The following is a 19,764-nucleotide window of genomic DNA, read 5'->3' as shown; positions in this document are numbered from 1 at the left end:
ATTTACTTGTGTATAGCCCTACATAATTTTATAAATCGCTTTCTCTATGTAAACATGTTTGCATATGAAAAAAAGATCTATAAATTTACCCCTAAATGGGTACTTTTTGCATTGGAAATTAAAGGTGTTGGAAAATAGAATAAGGTGCTTACTTTTGAAGCATATGAAAGTCTCAAAATGCTGAAATGACGTCCATGTGCTTGAAATGTCCAAATCCCAATTTTGCAAAGGCAGGATTTGTCTATCTGACACTGCTGAATGTCCAAATAGCAAGGGTGTGTGTTGTGGGCATGTTTTGGACGAGATTAAGAAGGGGTCAAAATCAGAATATTCAACAGCAGTTATCAAAGGGGAAGAAACATCCAAATCTAAAAAGAAGGATGTCCTAAATTAGACCTGTTTCAGGAACATCCAGGGTACATAAAGGAGCTCTGATTGAGCAAGCTATCCACTGGAGGGATTAGGCATGACACCTCCTTAAACCACCAGTGACTACTGTCACCCACCCGTCTCCCCTGAAAATGGGCATTCTTAACAAAACAGGAAGCAAGACCGAGGAGTAGCCTAATGGTTAGTGTAGTGGACTGTAAACCAAGGAACCCAGGTTCAAATCCTACTTTTTTTTTTTTTAAATATTGTGAGCCCTCCAGAACAGGAAAATACTTTCTGTAACTAAATATATAAGTGAGTCAGTAATAAAATCTCTGTTTGACCCTGCTGTCCCAGTCTCTGGAGTCATTGGTCCACTTCCCACTTTTTATTGTTCGTTGGTTTTGTGGGATTTTGTTGTTCATCCACCTAGGTGGATTACCCGTCCCTGTATGTGTGAAGAGGTCATTTAAAGTTGTTTTGTGTGTGGTAGTAATAGTGAGTGGGGAAGATTGGAAAAAAAGGACAGGGAGGAAATTGGGGGTCCCCTCCTTAATTTCTGCCCTGGGCCCCTAGTATGTCTAACACCAGCCCTGCCTGCCACCCTTTATTTGGTAGCCTTGTGAACTTTTCCTCATTTAAATGAGTGTGTCTCCAGGCCAATGGCATAGCCAGACCTACCATTATGGGTGAACCTAGACTTAACATGGGTGGGCCCTTCCAAAACTCCTCCCCTTTTGTCATGTGTCACTCTCCCTCTCCTCTGTCCCTGGATCTGGCAACTGTCCCTCTGAGCCCCCCCACCCTTTCTTCCCTGCTCTATTTCAGAATCATCACCGGCTGCAGCAGCAATTCATATCCACTGCCTGCACTGGTTCCACTGGCTTTCTTTTGCCATGTCCCGCCAGAGAGGAAACAGTGACATTGGCAAGGGTGGGACACAGCAGAGGGAGCCTGCAGGGCCTGCGTAGGCAGTGGATAGGAGTTGCTGTTGATGCCGGCAATGGTTCTGCGGTAGAGTGGGGAAGGAGGGGTTTAGAGAGAGAGGGGCAGATACTGGATCTAGGGGTAGAGGAGAGGGAGCTAAGAGAGTGATGTGGCCGCCACTGAAATGTTTTGGGCGCCTCAGTGGCCACCAGACAAGGTGAGCCTGAGCCAAGAATGAGTGGGCCTGTGTCCAAATAGGCCCAACCATAGCTATGCCACTGCTCCAGGCTACCTGATGCAGCTGTAGCTAAGCCCTCACTATCCTTTGGGGGAGTCTTGTGGTGAGAGACCTAGGTCATTACTGAAGTTATTTCAGAGCAGATGAGTGTTTTTTTCTACTGATACTATTTCCAAATTAGAGGAACAGGACTAAAGACTTACTACAAGTGGAAGGTCTTTGTTCCAGACTGGAAGCTCAGAATTTGCCCCTGAAAATTACTGGACTTTACAACAAAAGACAGTCTTATTCTTCATAGAAAAGCTGAATTACTTTAGAATGTGTGTGCTTGGAATTTGTTAACTTTTCCTAACACACACTTATTTGTTCCTATTATACTGCTCAGACAGTATTTTCATGAAGTTCTGGAACTGTCATATGTGAACTATTTGATTTCTAATGTTTTATTATATTTCCCCACGAGGTTTATATAGGAACGCAATGGGGGGGGGGGGGGGGCTGATATTTTGAGATCAGCTAGTATGGATTTCTCAGCTTTTTTTTTTTTTTTTGTCTGCTGTCGATGAAATTAGTGAGAGGGCTACTCGCCTCAGTGTGTTCCAGAATAAGTCTGATATGACTAGTATTTTGAAGATTTAGGGGTCCTTTTACTAAGGTGCGCCGAAAAATGGTCTGTGCTGGTGTAGACGCATGTACTGGATGCGCGCAGGTCCATTTTTCAGTGCACCTGTAAAAATAAAAAGGCCTTTTTTTATAGCTTGTAAGTAAGAATCAGGTCCTTCTCACCTCTTGATTTGGGCTTGATTGAGCTTTATGACACTACAACTTACTTATTTTTAATTATTGCTGATTAATACTTGCAAAATAATGTGTAGTTATAAAAATTAAATAAAAAAGTATGGCATGCTCTATATTATTTAGTTCAGGCATAAAAAAAGTAACCCCCCTAGAATTGTTTGTGGTTTACTCTTGAATATCAGACTTTGAATTTTAAAATGTGTGTGCAGGCTGCATAGGCCTAGGTAGGAAAATTCTTTCAGGTCAATATTCAGCCAGTGGTGGTCTTTTTTTTTTTAAACACTGGCAGTAGTCAGCTAAATTAGCCTCAAATATTCAGTGCCAGACCATGTGCAGGCACTGGAACTAAACATCCAGGGCAGGTCCCAGCCGATATTCAGCTGGGGCCCACTTAAGACAGTTATGTGGCCCCCAGCTAACGTCCAGAACCCACATGACAAAAAAATTCTGCAAATTCTCTCCAGCCCCAATCCCCACTCCTCCCATCATGCAAAATCCCACCTACTCCTTCAACAAGCAAGATAGGTCCCTCCAAACCTACCTGCAATACCTAGTCCAGCAGAGGTGGTGGGGCAGAAGCGAAGCCCACTCGCCTCCGCCCCTAGCAGCTGCATTTCCAAAATGGCTGCTGTAACCTCTAGCGGTAGCCTCGTGGTACTACCGGAACTTTGTTTCAATGGGGTGCTGTTAAGTAACACCACATTTTTCATGCTACCCTTACTTTGAAGGAACTCACAAATCTAAGTCTTACATCATAGGGCACTTCTTCTCCCAGATCAGCTTCCATTAAAAATATTTTTGCTATCTTCTCGCAAGGTCCATGAAGTATTCTGCAGATCAGAGGGTATTCTGTATCTTTTAATTTTGACCTTTCTGAAAGGAAAAACAGAAATGGTATTTTGAAAGACACAATCTTCCTGAAAATTAGAAGGAAATTAGTTTGTAACTATTACAGTAATACTACTTTATAATCAATATTTACTTGAACTTGAAGCAGATGTGTATTTGTTTTCACTGTTCACAATCTATTAGAACAAGGGACCATTTTACAATTCATGTAGAATACAAGTATTTATATAATATAGAACCCCATTTTACACAGAACATAGAGACTGCCCTGTAGTATATCACATAATTGAATCATCCAGGCCAGGGCATGTTCAGTTCCAGTGGAATTTCTGAAAAGGATCTGCTGACAAATCCTTTTCTAAAATACCTGCAGGCATTCACGTTTCCTTTGCACATGCAGCAGGCACAGCCATTTTACTACGTTGTGTGCTGGAATGTGCCAAGTGGTAGTTTCACAACACATGGAAGTGGTGCCATTTCCAAGTGGAGCTGTGCCATTTTACAAATCTCAACCTGCCAGTGCTGTCAGTTTAAGTACTGAGCCTGCAATATTAACTTGGCTTCATTGAAGTGTTGCACTTGGGGGGGAGGGGTACCTTTTTTTTAAGATACCCTTGCAAGTGCATAATAAGGCTTGGGGGCAAAAAATATGTATTTCTGGAACCTGCTCATGTCTCTGCACTTATAGCCTCAGCAAAATTGGATAAACGACAAAATAATTTAGGCATCACCTCTTAATGTAGTGCAATATCCAGTTAGAATTTCTTTTTCTGTTGTTAGTTTCCAGTATTTTTCCTATATCTTGGATTCCTCATTTATGGACTTGAGTGTCAATTTCTTATGAAGAGTGAAATTATTTTACTTTTTGTGATTAAGTTTTCTCTGAGAAAGATTTATGTATATGTATGACACTTCCTAAACAAGATGTTTCTTGCAATAATTTGAATAATTGAATAAATAAATAAATAAAAAAAAACTTGGCTTCATTGTAGAGGAGGAAATAAACTACATGGGATCAAGAAGAATAATTTTTTGACCCCCCTCATGTAAAATCCTGGTTAAAATGAGCTGGTGTAAAACCTGATGTAGAAATATTTCCACATGCATGTGTATTCCCTTTATATAGTTTTTAAAATTATTTTTATGAAAGTTTTAAATTCAAGTAACCATCACACATCAAGCAATTATGACAATAACTGAACATAAAACAATGCCTTTAAATCGCAATCCCCATCCCCTCCCTTCCCCCACCCCTGCTAATTAAACTTGTAGTCCGATTGATGGCCAGTGTCCATAAGCATGTCATCTGCCCAGTCGATCAATCCGGTAGTACTATCAGCCTAGGGGCATCAAGATCAATCCCAGCGTGGGATCTCCAAGTAACATATTTGTCCCATTGTCTATAAAATTGTATAATGTGTCTAGCAGTCATTTTTGACATCTGGTATCAATGGTCCATTTCATGGATAACCGTCAAAATCCCAGGCGGAAGGGGACTCTTTCAGGCCGACGCAGTGATTTTCCCCGCCACCAACCACACTGAGGCTAGGCGATGCATAGCCGGAGGAACCCCAATGGGGCAAAAATGCAAAAGGCAAGTTGTATTCCCTTTATAAATGGGGAATACATGTGTAGCTTTTAGTCTCGCCCAACCCCTTGTAACTAGTGGCTTTCTGAAATCAGTATGCGATATATACATGGAAATGCTGTGATACACACATACAAATAGCAGCATCGTGCATGTGATATATACATGCATATGCTGCTATTTACACATGAATCTGTTTCTAAAGTAATGGCCATATTGTCTGAACGTACACAAAGTTATTTGCTAATAGGGTGCGGTAATGCCATTCATATGCATTATTTGCTGCAGGACCCATTTTATACAATAGGTCCTACGGCAAATGACACACGTTACCAGCATTAGCATGCACTGCTGGTAAATTACCGTGACAGTGTGCAATGGTGCTGATCTATCCATGCCTAAACATTAGGAAGCTGATTTTCAGACTGTGGGAGTTAGACCAGGATAGCTGGTTATTCCCCACTGAATACTGGCGGACAACCGGTTAAGCACTATTTAACTGGTCAGCAGCTGTTCTGGCCGGTTAAATAGCTTGAATATTCGGGGGTAGGAGTTAGCTACAGTCAAAAAAGAGAATCAACTAGGGTGTAAGGATCTTTGGGTTATTACTATTATTATCATCACAATCATCATCACAAGGTCAGCTATAGGAAAGATGCAATGGCAGCTTAAGAAGGCCCCTATAAAAAGATATCACTGATATATTGTTGAATATAGTTTTTCATTTCTAGCACAGTGAAAAAATATCAAAATACTGATCACAAGTAATATTATAAGTAACATACCACCAGATTCATGAACCAAATAAAGTGCAAATTCATGTGGGCTGCTCTCAACCTGCAGCATTAAAAAGAACAAATCAGTTTGTCATATTTATTTATTAGGATTTAATTTACCGCCTTTTTGAAGAAATTCACTTAAGGCGGTGTACAGTAAGAATAAATTAAACATGAGCAATAGACAATTACAGCGGTAAAAATATTCAAACAACAATAATACAAAGTATGGTATAGTATACTACTTACGAAGTCAACACAATATGTAATAGAACGTTTTAATTGACGGTGTAGGGAATAAGCAAAGATGGAACATTTAGGGGGCCTTTTACAAAGGCGTGTAAGGGCCTATTCATGTCCAGCATGTGCCAAATCAGCATTACTGACCAGCTACCATGTACTCCAGTAGGTAATTCTGAATTTGGCGCGCACCAAAAACATGAGGTGGAAAATATTTTCCATTTTCTACCACATGGCACTTACCCGGCGGTAAATGGCAGTGGACACGCGCTGCACATCTACTGTCCAGGTAGTGAACAAGACCTTACTGCTAAGTCAATGGGAAGCGGTAAGGTCTCAGGCCAAAAATGGACACGTGCTGGATTTTATTTTGCTACACGTCCATTTTTCAGCCCCTTAAGCCCTTTTTCCAGGACACCTCGAAAACTGGCCCGACATGTGCCCAAAAGCCGCACTCGTACTGCTGAAGGCCACTTTTTGCCGCGGCTTAGTAAAAAGGCACCATAGATAGGTAAGAGAGTATGAGGAGTTAGAAAATAAGGTGACTAATTTAAATAAAGGTTCACATGAGGTCAGAGAGATGGTTAAATATTATCTTATCTAGGGTAGGAGTGGGTAAATATGTCCTATTGCAGTATGGGCAGCCTGTGTCACTCCTTGTGTGTGTGAGTGAGACTAATAAGTTAGTTACTTCTTCCATTAAAGGCCTGGTTGAACAGCCAAGCTTTAACCTGCTTCCTGAAGTAGAGATAGTCTTGTATTAAGCGAAGCCTTTCAGGGAGTGCATTCCAGAGTGTAGGGGCTATTCCAGAGAAGGCTCACTTGCGGGTATCACAGTGTGTAACGTCTTTTGGAGAGGGTGTGGTTAGTGATAGTCCTTATGATCGTAAGTCTTACATTTTACTTACAGAGAATGTCATTTTAACAAAAGTTAACCTTACAAAGTGACTTACTTTGAATTTGTTAAGCAGCAGACTCAACACTTGAGGCGTGGTCATGGTACTGTTGACACGAACATTGGTTATAGAACCATACGCTGGTGTAAAGACAGATGTCTACAAAGGAGGAAGGTTTAATCAAAAAACAGAAAAATTGCTGATCTATGCTACATGTAATGCCTATAAAACAGCAACATCATTAGACCTTAACCCTTATTACTGCTCAGTCACTCATCTCTCATAAGCACTACACCAGTGATCTTCACTATTTTTCTAGTGGGGTACGTTTGCAAAAAGAGTGAGAGCCAAGATTATTGCTTCACAAAGCAGACAGTACAATGGTCTAGTCCTGAGTCTCCCTAGTTGGCTCCCGTGCATTGTAACAAAACAAAGTTTACCACATACATTTTCTCTTTCCCTAAGCCCATTTCCCCACATATATTCTCTATCCCTGTTCCCCAGATCCTTTCCCCAACACACTCTCCTCCAATTCCGTCCTAGCTAGTCCCAATCCCATCCCCACCAGCCAGCTTTCACTATGCTGTGTCCACTTCCAATCCCTTCAAGCTAGCTCTTCCCCAGTTTTCTATAATCCTCCTATATTTGTTCCAAAGGCTGACAGTGACACATCTGGAACATGTTTTCTTCTGGCACCACATGACTCAGCAAGTATGAGCTTTTCAGTGCCTAATCTCCCATACTGCTTGTTCAGTCTTATCAGAACAGGAAAGGAGTTAAGGCAACAGGGTGTCAGACATACAGACAGCTGAATGGCAGCAGCAGAGAACACAACTGATATGGATGTAGTGCTAATAGTAAGATGGGGGGGGGGGGGGGGGGATGTCGCTGGCCCCAGAGGAGGTGAATACTTGGAAGTAGTATGTGTTGAGGTGCCGAAGATGGCATTGATGCTCAAAGCATTCCAGTTTTTTTTTCCTGTATGCTCTATGGGTCCAATACATGCTATTGTACTTTTTCAAAAATCTAAAAAGATAAGCAATAACAATTTTACATTTTTCTCAAATTACACTGACTCTGTGGGCATAACAGATTATCTGTTCATCTTGGTCTGTTCAAAGAACAAAAACTGATACCTTGAAAGAAAAAGTCATAGATCAAATGAAAATAGAAATGACAAAAGAAAATTATATCATTGTGTGCCATGCTAGCCCACTTGGCTAAATAAAAATCAAGATCCATAAATAAGGTACCAGTGATACCTTTTATAGGACTAACTTATGGCTACATTTACTAATGTGTGTTTACCACGTGTTATTGCACAAACATGTTATTTAACACAGGTCCCATTATTACTAATCATACGTGTTAACACATTAGTAAATCTAGTCATTAATACATTTGTAACTCAAGAGTTGTTATTTATAGGGAATCAGTTGTCAGTTTACTGATGTAGATGCAAACAAATGACAAATTTATTATTTGGTATTTCAATGTAACAACGTACATGCTACTCAGTTAAAGAAGAAAGGGAAACCAATTTCTATATAAAGAATGCTGGAATCACAGAATGCTCACAGACACAAGACTCCTTTATTAAATCATAGGACCCTCCCCTTTTCTTGTGATTTGAGATTGTTGTGCAATGCATTAGGAAAGCTAAGTTCTACCAAGTTAGCAAGACAACTTTTCAAGGGCCTATTTTAGAAAGATATTTTCAAAGCACTTTGGGAGGCTAAGTTCCATAGGTTTCTATGGAACTTTGGGAGGCTAAGTGCTTTGAAAATGAGCTTGACTGGCACCTAAAGTCTTTTACTCCTGCTGGAATTCTATGTGCGGAAAAAAAAATTCTGCACACAAAATTAACAAATTCTGCAAGTTTATTTGTCATAATTTAAATATTACAGACCCCCTCCCTGCAACCACACATTACATCCACCTTTTTCAGCACCCCACAATTCATCCAAATTCTGTATGGCTGGTGAGCCCCCACCTTTTTAGCCCCCCCCCCCCACTCCATCCAAATTCTGGCAGGCTGGCTGGTGAGCCCCATCTTTTTAAGCCCCTCCACTCCATCCAAATTCTGGATGCTGGTGAGCCTCAAACTTTTTGAGCCCCCCTTACTACATCCAAATTCTGGCTGGCTGTCCCCTGATGCCAATGCCCCCCCCCCCTCCGCCCCACCGAGACTTGGTGGGCTCAACCCGAGCCTAGATGAATACTCCTGGTGGTCCAGTGGCCTCTTCGGGAGCAGGAAGGAACACCACTCTTTCCTGCCCACTGCTGCTGCTCTGGGCCAGTATCGCCACTTCTTCAAAATGTCCACTGAGACTTCCTGTGGCAGCCTCATGAGATTACTGCTTGAAGTCTCAGCAGCCATTCTGATGAAGCGGTGGCACTGGCCAGAGCACAGTGATAGCGGGCTGGAAAGAGTGAGGTTCTTTCCTGCCCCTGAAGAGGCCACTAGATCACCAGGGGTGTTAAGGTAGGCCTGGGGAGGGCCCACCAAGGCTGGGGGGGGGGGGGGTAGAGGTTGGTGGGCGGCCAGTCAGCATTCCCACATTACTACCACACCTCGGGATTTCTGCTTAAATTCTGTGCTGCACAGTACCATGCTTGATTTTAAAGATAAATTAGATATTACAAAACAATTGTTCTGCAAGTTCATTTTTCAATTCTATCAGTATTCTGGGATATATACCATCCTGTCCAGTCCAGGTGATTTGCTACACTTCAATTTTGTCAGATTGTCCCATTACATTTTCCAGGTTTACAGAGATTTGTTTCAGTTTCTCTGACTCGTCAGCATTGAATACTATTTCCGGCACAAGTATCTCTTCCACATGAAGCAAAGAATTCATTGAATCTCTCCACTATGGCCTTGTTTTCCCTGAGTGCTCCTTTTACCCCTCGGTAATCTAGTTTTCCAACAGATTCTTTTACCGGCTTCTTGCTTCTAATTTACCTAAAAAAGATTTTACTATGTGTTTTCCTCTCCAACGTAATCTTCTTATCAAAGTCTCTCTTTGCCTTCCTTATCAGCACTTTGCATTTGATTTGCCAGTCCATATGCTGTTTCCTATTATTTTCAGTCAGATCCTTCTTCAATTATCTGAAGGATTTTCTTTTAGCTTGAATAGCTTCCTTCACCTCACTTTTTAGCTATGCCAGCTGTCATTTGGTCTTCCTTCCTCCTTTAGAACATGGAATTAGAGAATGACACAGGGACAAAAAGTTTGTCCCTGTCCCCACAGGCTGTCTCTGTCCCCGCCCCCAGGTTCTGTCCCCATCCCCGCCCCTGCTCTGTCCCCATGGGCTCTGTCCTCATTTGCAGATACCTCGAACAATTATGATTAAATCTTTTTATTATATTAAGTATAAAAAGGAACAATATGCTGTGCAACTATTGTGTATAAGTTACAAATAGAAAACAATAACAGCGAGCAGCTTTAATAACCCTCCTCACCACCACCCTCCACCCTTCCAACCCCAACAATAGCTGATTTCTACTACTCCAAGGAATCCTAATTCACCCTGTTAAAATGTCTAGGGGTACAAAATGCAACCCGTTTTGTATGCCCTAGAGGGGAGAAATATGCCCTATGAAGCACTGTTAAGATTTTTTTAAATCTGTGGATAAATAAGAATAATCAGAAGTCATTAACAATCTCAGGATTCAGTCTAGCTCTCCTGTCTTCCACATTCCTTCCTGCAATAGAAGATGTCTTCTTAGAAGATGTGCTGGTAGCAGGATGTACAGGATCCCACGTGAAAATTTTGCTAGTTGTGGCCAGCATGTTTGCTTGTTTTTCCAAAAACTCAAAATACCGTTGTCTGCATCACTCAAACATAAATAACAGTCCAGTTCATTAACAGGCCTCAGAGTAGAAAATGACATAGGAACAAAGTTTGTCCCCATCCTTGTGGGCTCTGTTCCCACCCAGTCCCTGTGGGCTCTGACCCTGTCCCCATCCCCGTGTCATTCTCTACATGGAATATATCTGGTCTGGGCTTCCAGGATGGTACTTCTGAATAGCATCCATGCCTGATGTAAATTTTTGACCTTTGCAGCTGCTCCTGCAATTTTTTTTTTTCACCATTCTCCTCATTTTATCAATGTCTCCTTTTTGAATGTCAAATGATATATATTGGATTTCCTGTGCATACACAATCCAGAGATTATATCAAATCTGATCATCATGGGCATAGCCTGGAAGGGGAAAAAGGGGGCACATGAGGGAGGGGAGATTGCGAAAAATGCTGGCTGCGGAGGGGGAGTGCGAGATGCACTACTATGGGGATGGGACAGGGGAGAGAAGATTGAGAAATGCTGAACTTGGGGTGGGAGTTCAGGAGAAAGAGAGAAAGAAGGGGGAGAAATACAGGGACAGGGGGAGGGATGGGGCACATACGGCAGATACTTAACATGGAGGGAAAAGGGACAGGGACACAAAAGAGAGGTAATAAACAGGAGAGATAGGGAGACAGACAGAATAACAGTGGACACAGAGAAAAAAGTCAAATAGATAGGAGGTACTGGAAGAAGAAGATGGATGGGACTAGGATGTGTATGTGGGAGAGGGAAGGAGCAGAAGGTGGATGGGGCTAGGGTGGAGGGGAGGGGGAACAGAGCAGAAACTGGATGGGGGGGGGGGAGAATGGGAATAGAGCAAAGATGACTAAAAGGGGGGATATCAGAAGATGGATATGACTAGGGTGTGGGGGGAAAAGAGGAACAAAGCAGAAGATGACTGGAACTTGGTGATTGAATGGGAGAGTGCTGGGGAGCAGAGCAGGGAATTATGGATAGGAAAGAGTGAGAATTTTTAAGGGACAGTGAATACTTGGCAGTTTTAGGTATGAATGGGGGTATAATGATGGGTTGGGAAAATGAGTGAGGGTGTGAAATGAGGGATAAGAGAAGAGGGACAAGAAAAGGGGATGTACGTATGTACTTATGACATAGGCAAAGATTGAGACATAATGTGAATGACCTGGAAGACTGAAGAAAGTATGAGAGACATTGAAAAAGGAGGAAAGGGATGGGTCTCTGAAGGGGTTGCATGGGTGGAAATGGGGTTAAAAAGATGGTGAAAGAGAGGCAATAAGACATGGGGTAAGAGATATAAGAATGGCCTTGGAGGAGGATAAAACATTTAACTGGTTAGGATAACTGCATAAAACACAGTCCCCATCTTTATGCAGTTCATCCTAGCCAGTTAAATGCTGGATATCACACTAAACCAGCAATGTTTTATCTGGCCGCGTATGCCTGGATATTCAATGCTAGGCATGACCTGGTACTGAATATCTGTGAATAAAGCTGGAAGTGGTCAGCAAACACTCACTACTGGCGGATGAATATTGGGTCCAGTATGTCTGCAACTGGAGACGGATTATGTTGCTGATACTGAGAAGAAACCAGAATCAGATTTATTTTTTTTGTATGGTGAATTCTATGGGGAAATACTCCAGTTCAGCTCTGCACCCATTGTTGCATGAGGAAGGTTCCCTGTGGATGCAGAATATATGCTTGCATTTAACACTGTGACATTGTAAAGTCAGGGGTCAGTATTTTATTTATACTGGAGCTCCAGGCAACATAATTTAACTCAAATAATTTTTGTGGAGTATAACCAGTGATGGCAGTTTTTTTTTTTTTTTTTTGTATGGCTTGGGAATATAAACTGCATTCTTTTTTTCCTTGGGACAACTGCCTGACTAGTGTTTAGAATGAGGGGACCTCCTCACCATCCTTCCTGATCAGAGGTTTCAGGGGTCCCTCTCTTTTGGGTGCCTGGGGGGATGCTATTCTCGCCTTAGGCAGCAGACTGCCAACACAGTAAGTGCTGTCAGTGGAGGGGGCCAAGAGGAAAAAAGTTATGACTGAGGGGTAAGTGTTGCCTCTAGGGGAGGAGAGTAGGAAAAAATTGTTGCCTGTAGTTGGGGGTGGAGAGTGCTGCCTGTGGATTGCCCTAGGAAAAAAGAAATGCTGCCTGCCTGTTTGGAGTGGCAGGGGGGTGGTATTTTTTCCTATCCATGTGGCATGGTATGTGGAGTTGCTGGTAAGGAGGGAGAGAGAGCTGGTATCGGGTCTAGGGAGAGAGGGTAAGTGTACTCGCCCCTTGCTAATTCACGTAAATGTGAGAAGGGGCATAATGAGAGAAATTTCCCATGGTGCTGGCTCATTTCAGTTAAAAAATAAATATATCTTCACTGTTTTGATATGCTGTCTTCATAGTCCATGTTTTAGTCTGGTGTGTGTGTTTTTTAAAATAACTATAATGTATGTTTGCAAATGAATATACTAATGTGCAAAGGCCCCCCTCCCCCCCAAATGAAACAAACTACGCCCATACTGATCATGTTATGCTCACCGTTATCAAGTGGCCCCAACACCATTACTTCTTGCACCAGATCATACGCTCCACTAAGGACTACGTCTAAAATTGTCCCCCCTTTCTTTGGTTCCTGAACCAGCTGCTCCAAAAAGCAATCCTTTATTCCATCAAGGAAGTTTACTTCCTTAGCTGCCCTGATGTTACATTTACCCAGTCAATATTAGGGTAATTGAAATCACCAATTATTATTGTGTTACCAGTTTGTTAGCCTCCCTAATTTCTGATAATATTTTTGAATCTGTCTGTTCATCCTGGCCAGGTGGACGATAGTAAACTCATATCACTATCCTTTTCCTCTTTACACATGGAATTTCTATCCATTGGGATTCCAAGATGTGTTTTGTGCCCTGAAGAAAAAAATAAGTCTATTCAATTCAAAGCCCTTCTTAACATATGTTACTCCTCCACCAATTCGATCCACCCTATCACTGCGATATAATTTGTACCCTTGTATGACAGTGTCCCATTGGTTATCGTGTATCCACCAGGTCTCAGAGATGCCTATTATATCTATCTTTTATTTAGTGCAATATATTCTAACTCTCCCATCTTATTTCTTAAGTTTCTGGCATTTGAAACAATGTTTGTTGCTCCTATTTACAAATTGCTCAGCAGTAGACAATGATAATTTACAACCTTGAAAATCTGTCTGCTCTTTATTTAGAAGACACCAGGTCTGCTATGGTCTCTACTGAACCTCGCTATTGGGATGCCCCATCATCCCTATTTTGGTGATATCTTTTAAAGATACCTTGTTTCAAATCATGCACTTTTGAGCAACTGTCAGCCTTCCACTGGTTTCTAGTTTAAAAGCTACTGTATATCCTTTTGAAATGTTGATGCCAACAGCTTGGTTCCACTCTGGTTAAGGTGGAACCTATCTTTCCGGAATAGGCCCTTCCCTAGAATATTGCCCAGTTCCTAACAAATCTAAGCCCCTTCTCCCCGCCTCATCCACGCATTGAGACTCCAGAGCTCTGCCTGTCTCTTGAGCCCTGTGTGTATGGAATGGGGAGCATTTCTGAAAATGTTACCCTGCATGTTCTGGAGCTTTATACGCAAGAACCTAAATTGGCTTCCAGAACCTCCCACACTTTCCTATGTCATTGGTACCCACATGTACCAAGACAGCAGGCTCCTCCCCAGCACTTTCTAAAATCTTATCTATATGATGTGCGAGGTCCACCACCTTTGCACTAGGCAGACAAGTGACTAAGCGATTCTCATGTTCACCAGTCACTCAGCTATCTACACATCTAATGATCGAATCTCCAACTACTATGGCCATCTTAACTCTTCCCTCCTGGAGACACATCCTCAGTGTGAGTGGATATTACATCACCTGACGGGCAGGTCCTGGCCACAGGATCACTTCCTGCCTCTCCACAGTGATTTTCGGTTGTAAAGTTACCCTCTTTATGGTCAAAGGCAGTTCATAAAAGCATAACCTGCTCCTCTGGGAAGACAGAAAGGATTATAACTCACACACATGCTTCCTAAACTATTTGTAATCTAGTAGTAATAGCCACCCATGTCTTTATGTCAACTGCTTATGCAAACAGCCAAACACATCAGCATCAATTACCTTGTGATTATAGAAGTGACCATTAATTGAAAATCGGTGACGTTTTATCTTTTGCACTTCACCAGAACTGCGAGAATTAGTTCTCCTTTGTACCATGAAACTAGCATCACTTTTTGTTCGCATTAGCTGAGGAATCTCCTCTTCACAGGAGTCTGCTGTGTGAATGAAAGTTGCATAAAAATTAGCACTGGTATGTTGGTAGGGAATCTCTAATGCCATATACAGAAAGAGCCCATTATGATATAAATCAATTGCCGAGAATGAATAGAGCAAAGATGTAAAATATTTCATGATATGTTATCTTTCACCTAAAAGTTGAAGAAAGCAGCAGTTTTAGCTCATTTTAAAGAAAAGCATTGTTAGTTTTACAATCCTGCAACAACATCCTACATAGGTATTCTATAGTTATTCAACATGGTGCCCCATGATTGCATCACACTGCTAAGGTACTGTAGCGTGAACTGATGATCCTGGAAGAGAGAACCTTCAGCTGTGCACCCCCCCCCCCCCAGGGGTGACCCAAGGCCCCATACCACCCTTAATTAAGCATTCCCTCTTCCCTCCTCCCTATAGTCTAACATTTCCCCTTCCCTTCCCCCCCAGGTGGCCAGAATCTCCCTTCCCCTCTATCTCCCCTTCCTCTCCCTAACCGCCAATAGCCAGCATCTTCCTTTCCCCTCTAACACCCCACCTATTTTGCCAGAATGTCCCCTTCATCTTGCTACCCTTCAAGATGCTCAAGATCTTTCCTTCCCTTCTAACCTCCTCCCTCAGTTTACCAGCATCTCATCTCCTCTTCCCTTCCTCCCCATAGTTGAACATTTCCCCTTCCTGTCCCTAACCCCCTAAGTGGCCAGAATCTCCCCTTCTCTCTCTGCCTAAGTGGCCTGCATCTCCCCTTCCCCTCTCAACCTCCCCTCCCCCGGGTTGCCAGTATCTTCCTTTTCCCCTCTACCCACCATTTTGCCCACATTTCCTCTTTGTCTCTCTAACCCCTAAGGTGGTCAACATCTTTTCTTCCCCTGTAACCACACCCCCTCAGTTGACCAGCATATCATCTCATCTTCCCTTCCTCCTCATTCTGCATCTACTTCCTCCTGCACCAGCCGAATAATGCACAAGTCCTCCAAGCACAGGCCCACACTCATGTACCGCTTTGTCCTGTCTTGAAGCAGGACTTTTTGACGCCAACCTATACACATTGGTGCTGGACTTTAGAGCACACAAATGGCAGTGTCTAAAAGTCCTGCCATCACAGCAGTTTACTCCACTAGAACCTGTGGTTTACACTGTAACAAGGTGTGCTCCGTCTCCACTGTCCCAGACGTTGACTGCCAGCACAGAAGGCCCACTCTCAGGCTTATTTTTGAAAGAGAAGGGCGTCCATCTTCCGACACAAATCAGGAGATGGGCGTCCTTCTCTCAGGGGCACCCAAATTGTCATAATCGAAAGCCGATTTTGGGCACCCTCAACTGCTTTCCATCGCGGGGATGACCAAAGTTCACGGGGGCGTGTCGGCAATGTAGCGAAGGCGGGACTGGGGCGTGCCTAACACATGGGCATCCTCGGCTGATAATGGAAAAAAGAAGGGCGTCCCTGACGAAAACTTGGCCGACTTTACTTGGTCCATTTTTTCTTGTGACCAAGCCTTAAAAAGGTGCCTGAACTGACCAGATGACCATCGGAGGAAATTGGGGATGACCTTCCCTTACTCCTCCAGTGGTCACCAACCCCCTCCCACCCTAAAAAAAAACAAACTTATTTTTTTTTTTTGCCAGCCTCAAATGTTATACCCAGCTCCATGAAAGCAGTATGCAGGTCCCTGGAGCAGTCTTAGTGGGTGCAGTGCACTTCAGGCAGGTGGGCCCCTACCTGTTACACTTGTGGTGGTAAAGGTGAGCCCCTCAAAACCCACCACAAACCCACTGTACCCACATGTATGTGCCCCCCTTCACCCCTTAGGGCTATGGTAGTAGTGTACAGTTGTGGGGAGTGGGGTTTTTTTTTGGGGGGGGGGGGTTGGGGGGCTCAGCACCCAAGGTAAGGGAGCTATGCACCTGGGAGCAATTTGTGAAGTCCACTGCAGTGCCCCCTAGGGTGCCCGGTTGGTGTCCTGGCATATGAGGGGGACCAGTGCACTACGAATGCTGGCTTCTCCCAGGACCAAATGGCTTGGATTTTCTCGTTTATGAGATGGGCGTCCTCGGTTTCCATTATTGCCAAAAATCGGGGACGACCATCTCTAAGATCGACCTAAATGTGGAGATTTCGGCATCCCCGACCGTATTATCGAAACAAAAGATGGCCGCCCATCTTTCGTTTCGATAATACGGGTTTCCCTGCCCCTTCGCGGGGTCGTCCTGCGAGGACGGCCCCAGGAAAACTTGGGCACCCCGTTCGATTATGCCCCTCCACGCCTCCCAGACTGCTGCTGCTGAAGCTCCACCACTGAAACGCTCCCCTACACCAGTGATGTCAGCAGGGAAGAGAGACAACCTGCGCTGCGAACTGCAGGGGTGAAGCATCAGATGAGAGCTCCTGAATGACAGCATTGTCAGTCAGGGATCCCTCTGCTGCACCTTCCCACACCCAGTGACTTGAGAGCTCTCGAATGAAAGTACAGCCGATCAGAAATCCCTCTGCTGCACGTCTTGCATCCTTCAGTTTGGACGGCGAGTGCTTCCACATGGCAGAACTGCACAGGCGGTGGTGTGGTGGGGGTCTCAGTGCTGGGCTCCTCATCGGTGTCATGCTGCCGGTGGCTGTGTGGTTTGGTGCTGAGGTCCTGCTGCAGCCTATACAGGGCGTGATGGTGTTCCGTGGGAAGGGGAGTGGGTCCTACTAGGCCCCTAGATTGGTGCAGCTACTGTACTGGCACAGCAACATGACGCTCTTCGTCAGCAACAACAGCTAACACTTACTGGCCAAGCTGCTGCAGTACTTCTCGCGCCTGGGCTTTGGAAGCATGCAGTCAGAACACTTGTTCAGCTTGACCCTCTGCTCAGCACTTTTCCTGCGCCACTGACTCACCACCGAGCCCAACACCAAGGTGTACGTTATACAGGACCCCGACCTGCGCACACTGAGGTTCATTGAGGACCTGGTAGAGAAAGGGGCTGGCGAGGTCAACTCTAAATCTGAGTCTAAGTCCTGTGTGCATGCTGTGCTGGTGGGCTATGATAAGGAGTTCAACTTCCCAGCAAGTGAGAGACCTCAGCTTCTGATCCACTGGGCTCAGCCCAATTGCAGGCACAAGTGTATAGCTGATGGGAGTAGAGCAGCATGGATAGTGCCTATCAGCCAGCCGTGGTGCCCATAAGTCTTAGACACCCAAACACCAGTGTCCAAACAGAAGGCCAAAACAGTGGCACCCAAAAGTCACAACCCCATCCTGCATTCCTCAATCTAGACTTGATTTCTACTACTTTGTCACAAATATTTTATACAGACACATGGACACCTATGTGTCTTTATAAAATGGGCCCGAAATAGGCACCTAGGTGGCCTGTTATATCATCACTCTTTATACATGTACATGTGTATTTTATAGTATGTAAAGTACGCTACAATTCTTCCCCTGCTCCACCCAAATTATGCCCCTGGGAACTTGTATGCACAGACTGCATAAAAGTAGTGATATCTTTCTGCCGACCTGAACGTGTATAACTTGGAGGAAAGGAGAAACAAGGGTGACATGATATAGACATTCAAATATTTGAAAGGTATTAATCCACAAACAAACCTTTTCCGGAGACAGGAAGGCAGTAGAACTAGAGGACATGAATTGGGGTTGAAGGGGGGCAGACTCAGGAGTAATGTCAGGAAGTATTTTTTTCACAGAGAGGGTGATGGATAGATGGAATGCCCTCCCGCAGGAGGTGGTGGTGATGAAAACGGTAATGAAATTCAAACATGCATGGGTTAAACACAAAGGAATCCTGTTTAGAAGGAATGGCTCCATGGAATCTTAGCGGAGATTGGGTGGCAACGCTGGTAATTGGGAAGCAAAACCAGTGATGGGCAGACTTCTATGGTCTACGCCCTGAAAATGGCAAGGACAAATCAAACTCGGTTACACATATAAAGTAACGCATACCATGTAAAATGAATTTATCTTGTTGAGCAGACTAGATGGACCGTACAGGTCTTTATCTGCAGTCATTTACTATGTTACTATAAAATCTACTGAATAAGTGAAAATGCCTTCTAAAATTATTTCCATGTTCATAGATTACCAAGAAGCCCAATAAGGCAAGAGGAAGTGGCAGTCTGCCAAATCCTGCAGGGGAGATGGTAACAGTGGCATTTTAGAGAGGTTACTGTTGGCCACCCTAAGAGGTCTCTGTCATATTGGCCCAAATGGCAGGGGGCTGTTTTATATTCAGGCCAATATAGTAATACATGAAAACCATCTATGCTGCAGTCTAGTTTAAACCCTGCTATAGGAATGAGGCAAGTGAAGTTTATTACTGTTAGGGAGCTCCGTTTGGATTTCATTATAGACTAGATGGGATAAATAATGGCTTAACAGTATAAAAGTTGTTGACATGTTTATATGTCTGAATTTTTGTTCTCTGTCAAAGCATCACCTTGTACTTTGGGGAAAGGGGTTTAATATACAGAAATAATCAAAAATCCAAAATCGGTTCAAAATTTTGATCAGGGCACATTGGTGGAGTGAATAGGGCAAAAGCAGGGATGTTGACAAGTGATCCGTTTTGGTTTAAGCCAGTTTGAGCATTCTACTTACTTATGTCTGGTTTTAGACTTATTGCAGAGTTTACTGCATTATTATTAGACTCCATCACTCTGTCCTTGCTTTCACATCTGAAAAATATTAACATTTGATTATATATGAGGAAATAATAATATTTTACCAAATAAATATAATACATTTTTGTCTCAAGAAACAAGGCAGACGATCCGTAAAATCCAATGTAGATTGTAGTATCTGGCTGACAAAAAAAATCGGAGTAATTCTACAAATTGGTGCCTCTGTTTAGGCACCCCAATGCCGTGTGCTTAGTGCCAATTCTATGATGGCATCTTGGCACCAAGGTTCAGGCATAAGTTGGCGCGCCCAGATGCACTAAGGG

General features: G+C 43.4%; 1 protein-coding gene across 5 annotated transcripts in view; it reads right to left on the bottom strand.

Annotated features, from left to right (window-relative positions):
• The window catches only part of RASSF4 (Ras association domain family member 4), a 116,757-nt gene that overhangs the window by 9,426 nt on the left and 87,567 nt on the right, over window positions 1-19,764 (bottom strand). For 4 of the 5 annotated variants that reach the window (XM_030203180.1, XM_030203182.1, XM_030203183.1 and 1 more), the window contains 5 exons: window positions 19,419-19,495; window positions 14,668-14,822; window positions 6,739-6,840; window positions 5,555-5,606; window positions 3,084-3,205 (listed from right to left, as the gene is read on the bottom strand). In XM_030203180.1, coding sequence (XP_030059040.1) covers window positions 3,084-3,205; window positions 5,555-5,606; window positions 6,739-6,840; window positions 14,668-14,822; window positions 19,419-19,495 — 508 coding nt within the window. The remainder of the gene's footprint in view (window positions 1-3,083; window positions 3,206-5,554; window positions 5,607-6,738; window positions 6,841-14,667; window positions 14,823-19,418; window positions 19,496-19,764) is intronic. The other variant, XM_030203184.1, reaches the window with a different exon arrangement.

This window comes from Microcaecilia unicolor, chromosome 5 (genome assembly GCF_901765095.1).
Source record: "Microcaecilia unicolor chromosome 5, aMicUni1.1, whole genome shotgun sequence".
Taxonomy (NCBI): Eukaryota; Metazoa; Chordata; class Amphibia; order Gymnophiona; family Siphonopidae; genus Microcaecilia; species Microcaecilia unicolor.
The sequence above is the reverse complement of the archived record's forward strand: the minus strand, read 5'-3'. Positions and strand labels throughout refer to the sequence as shown.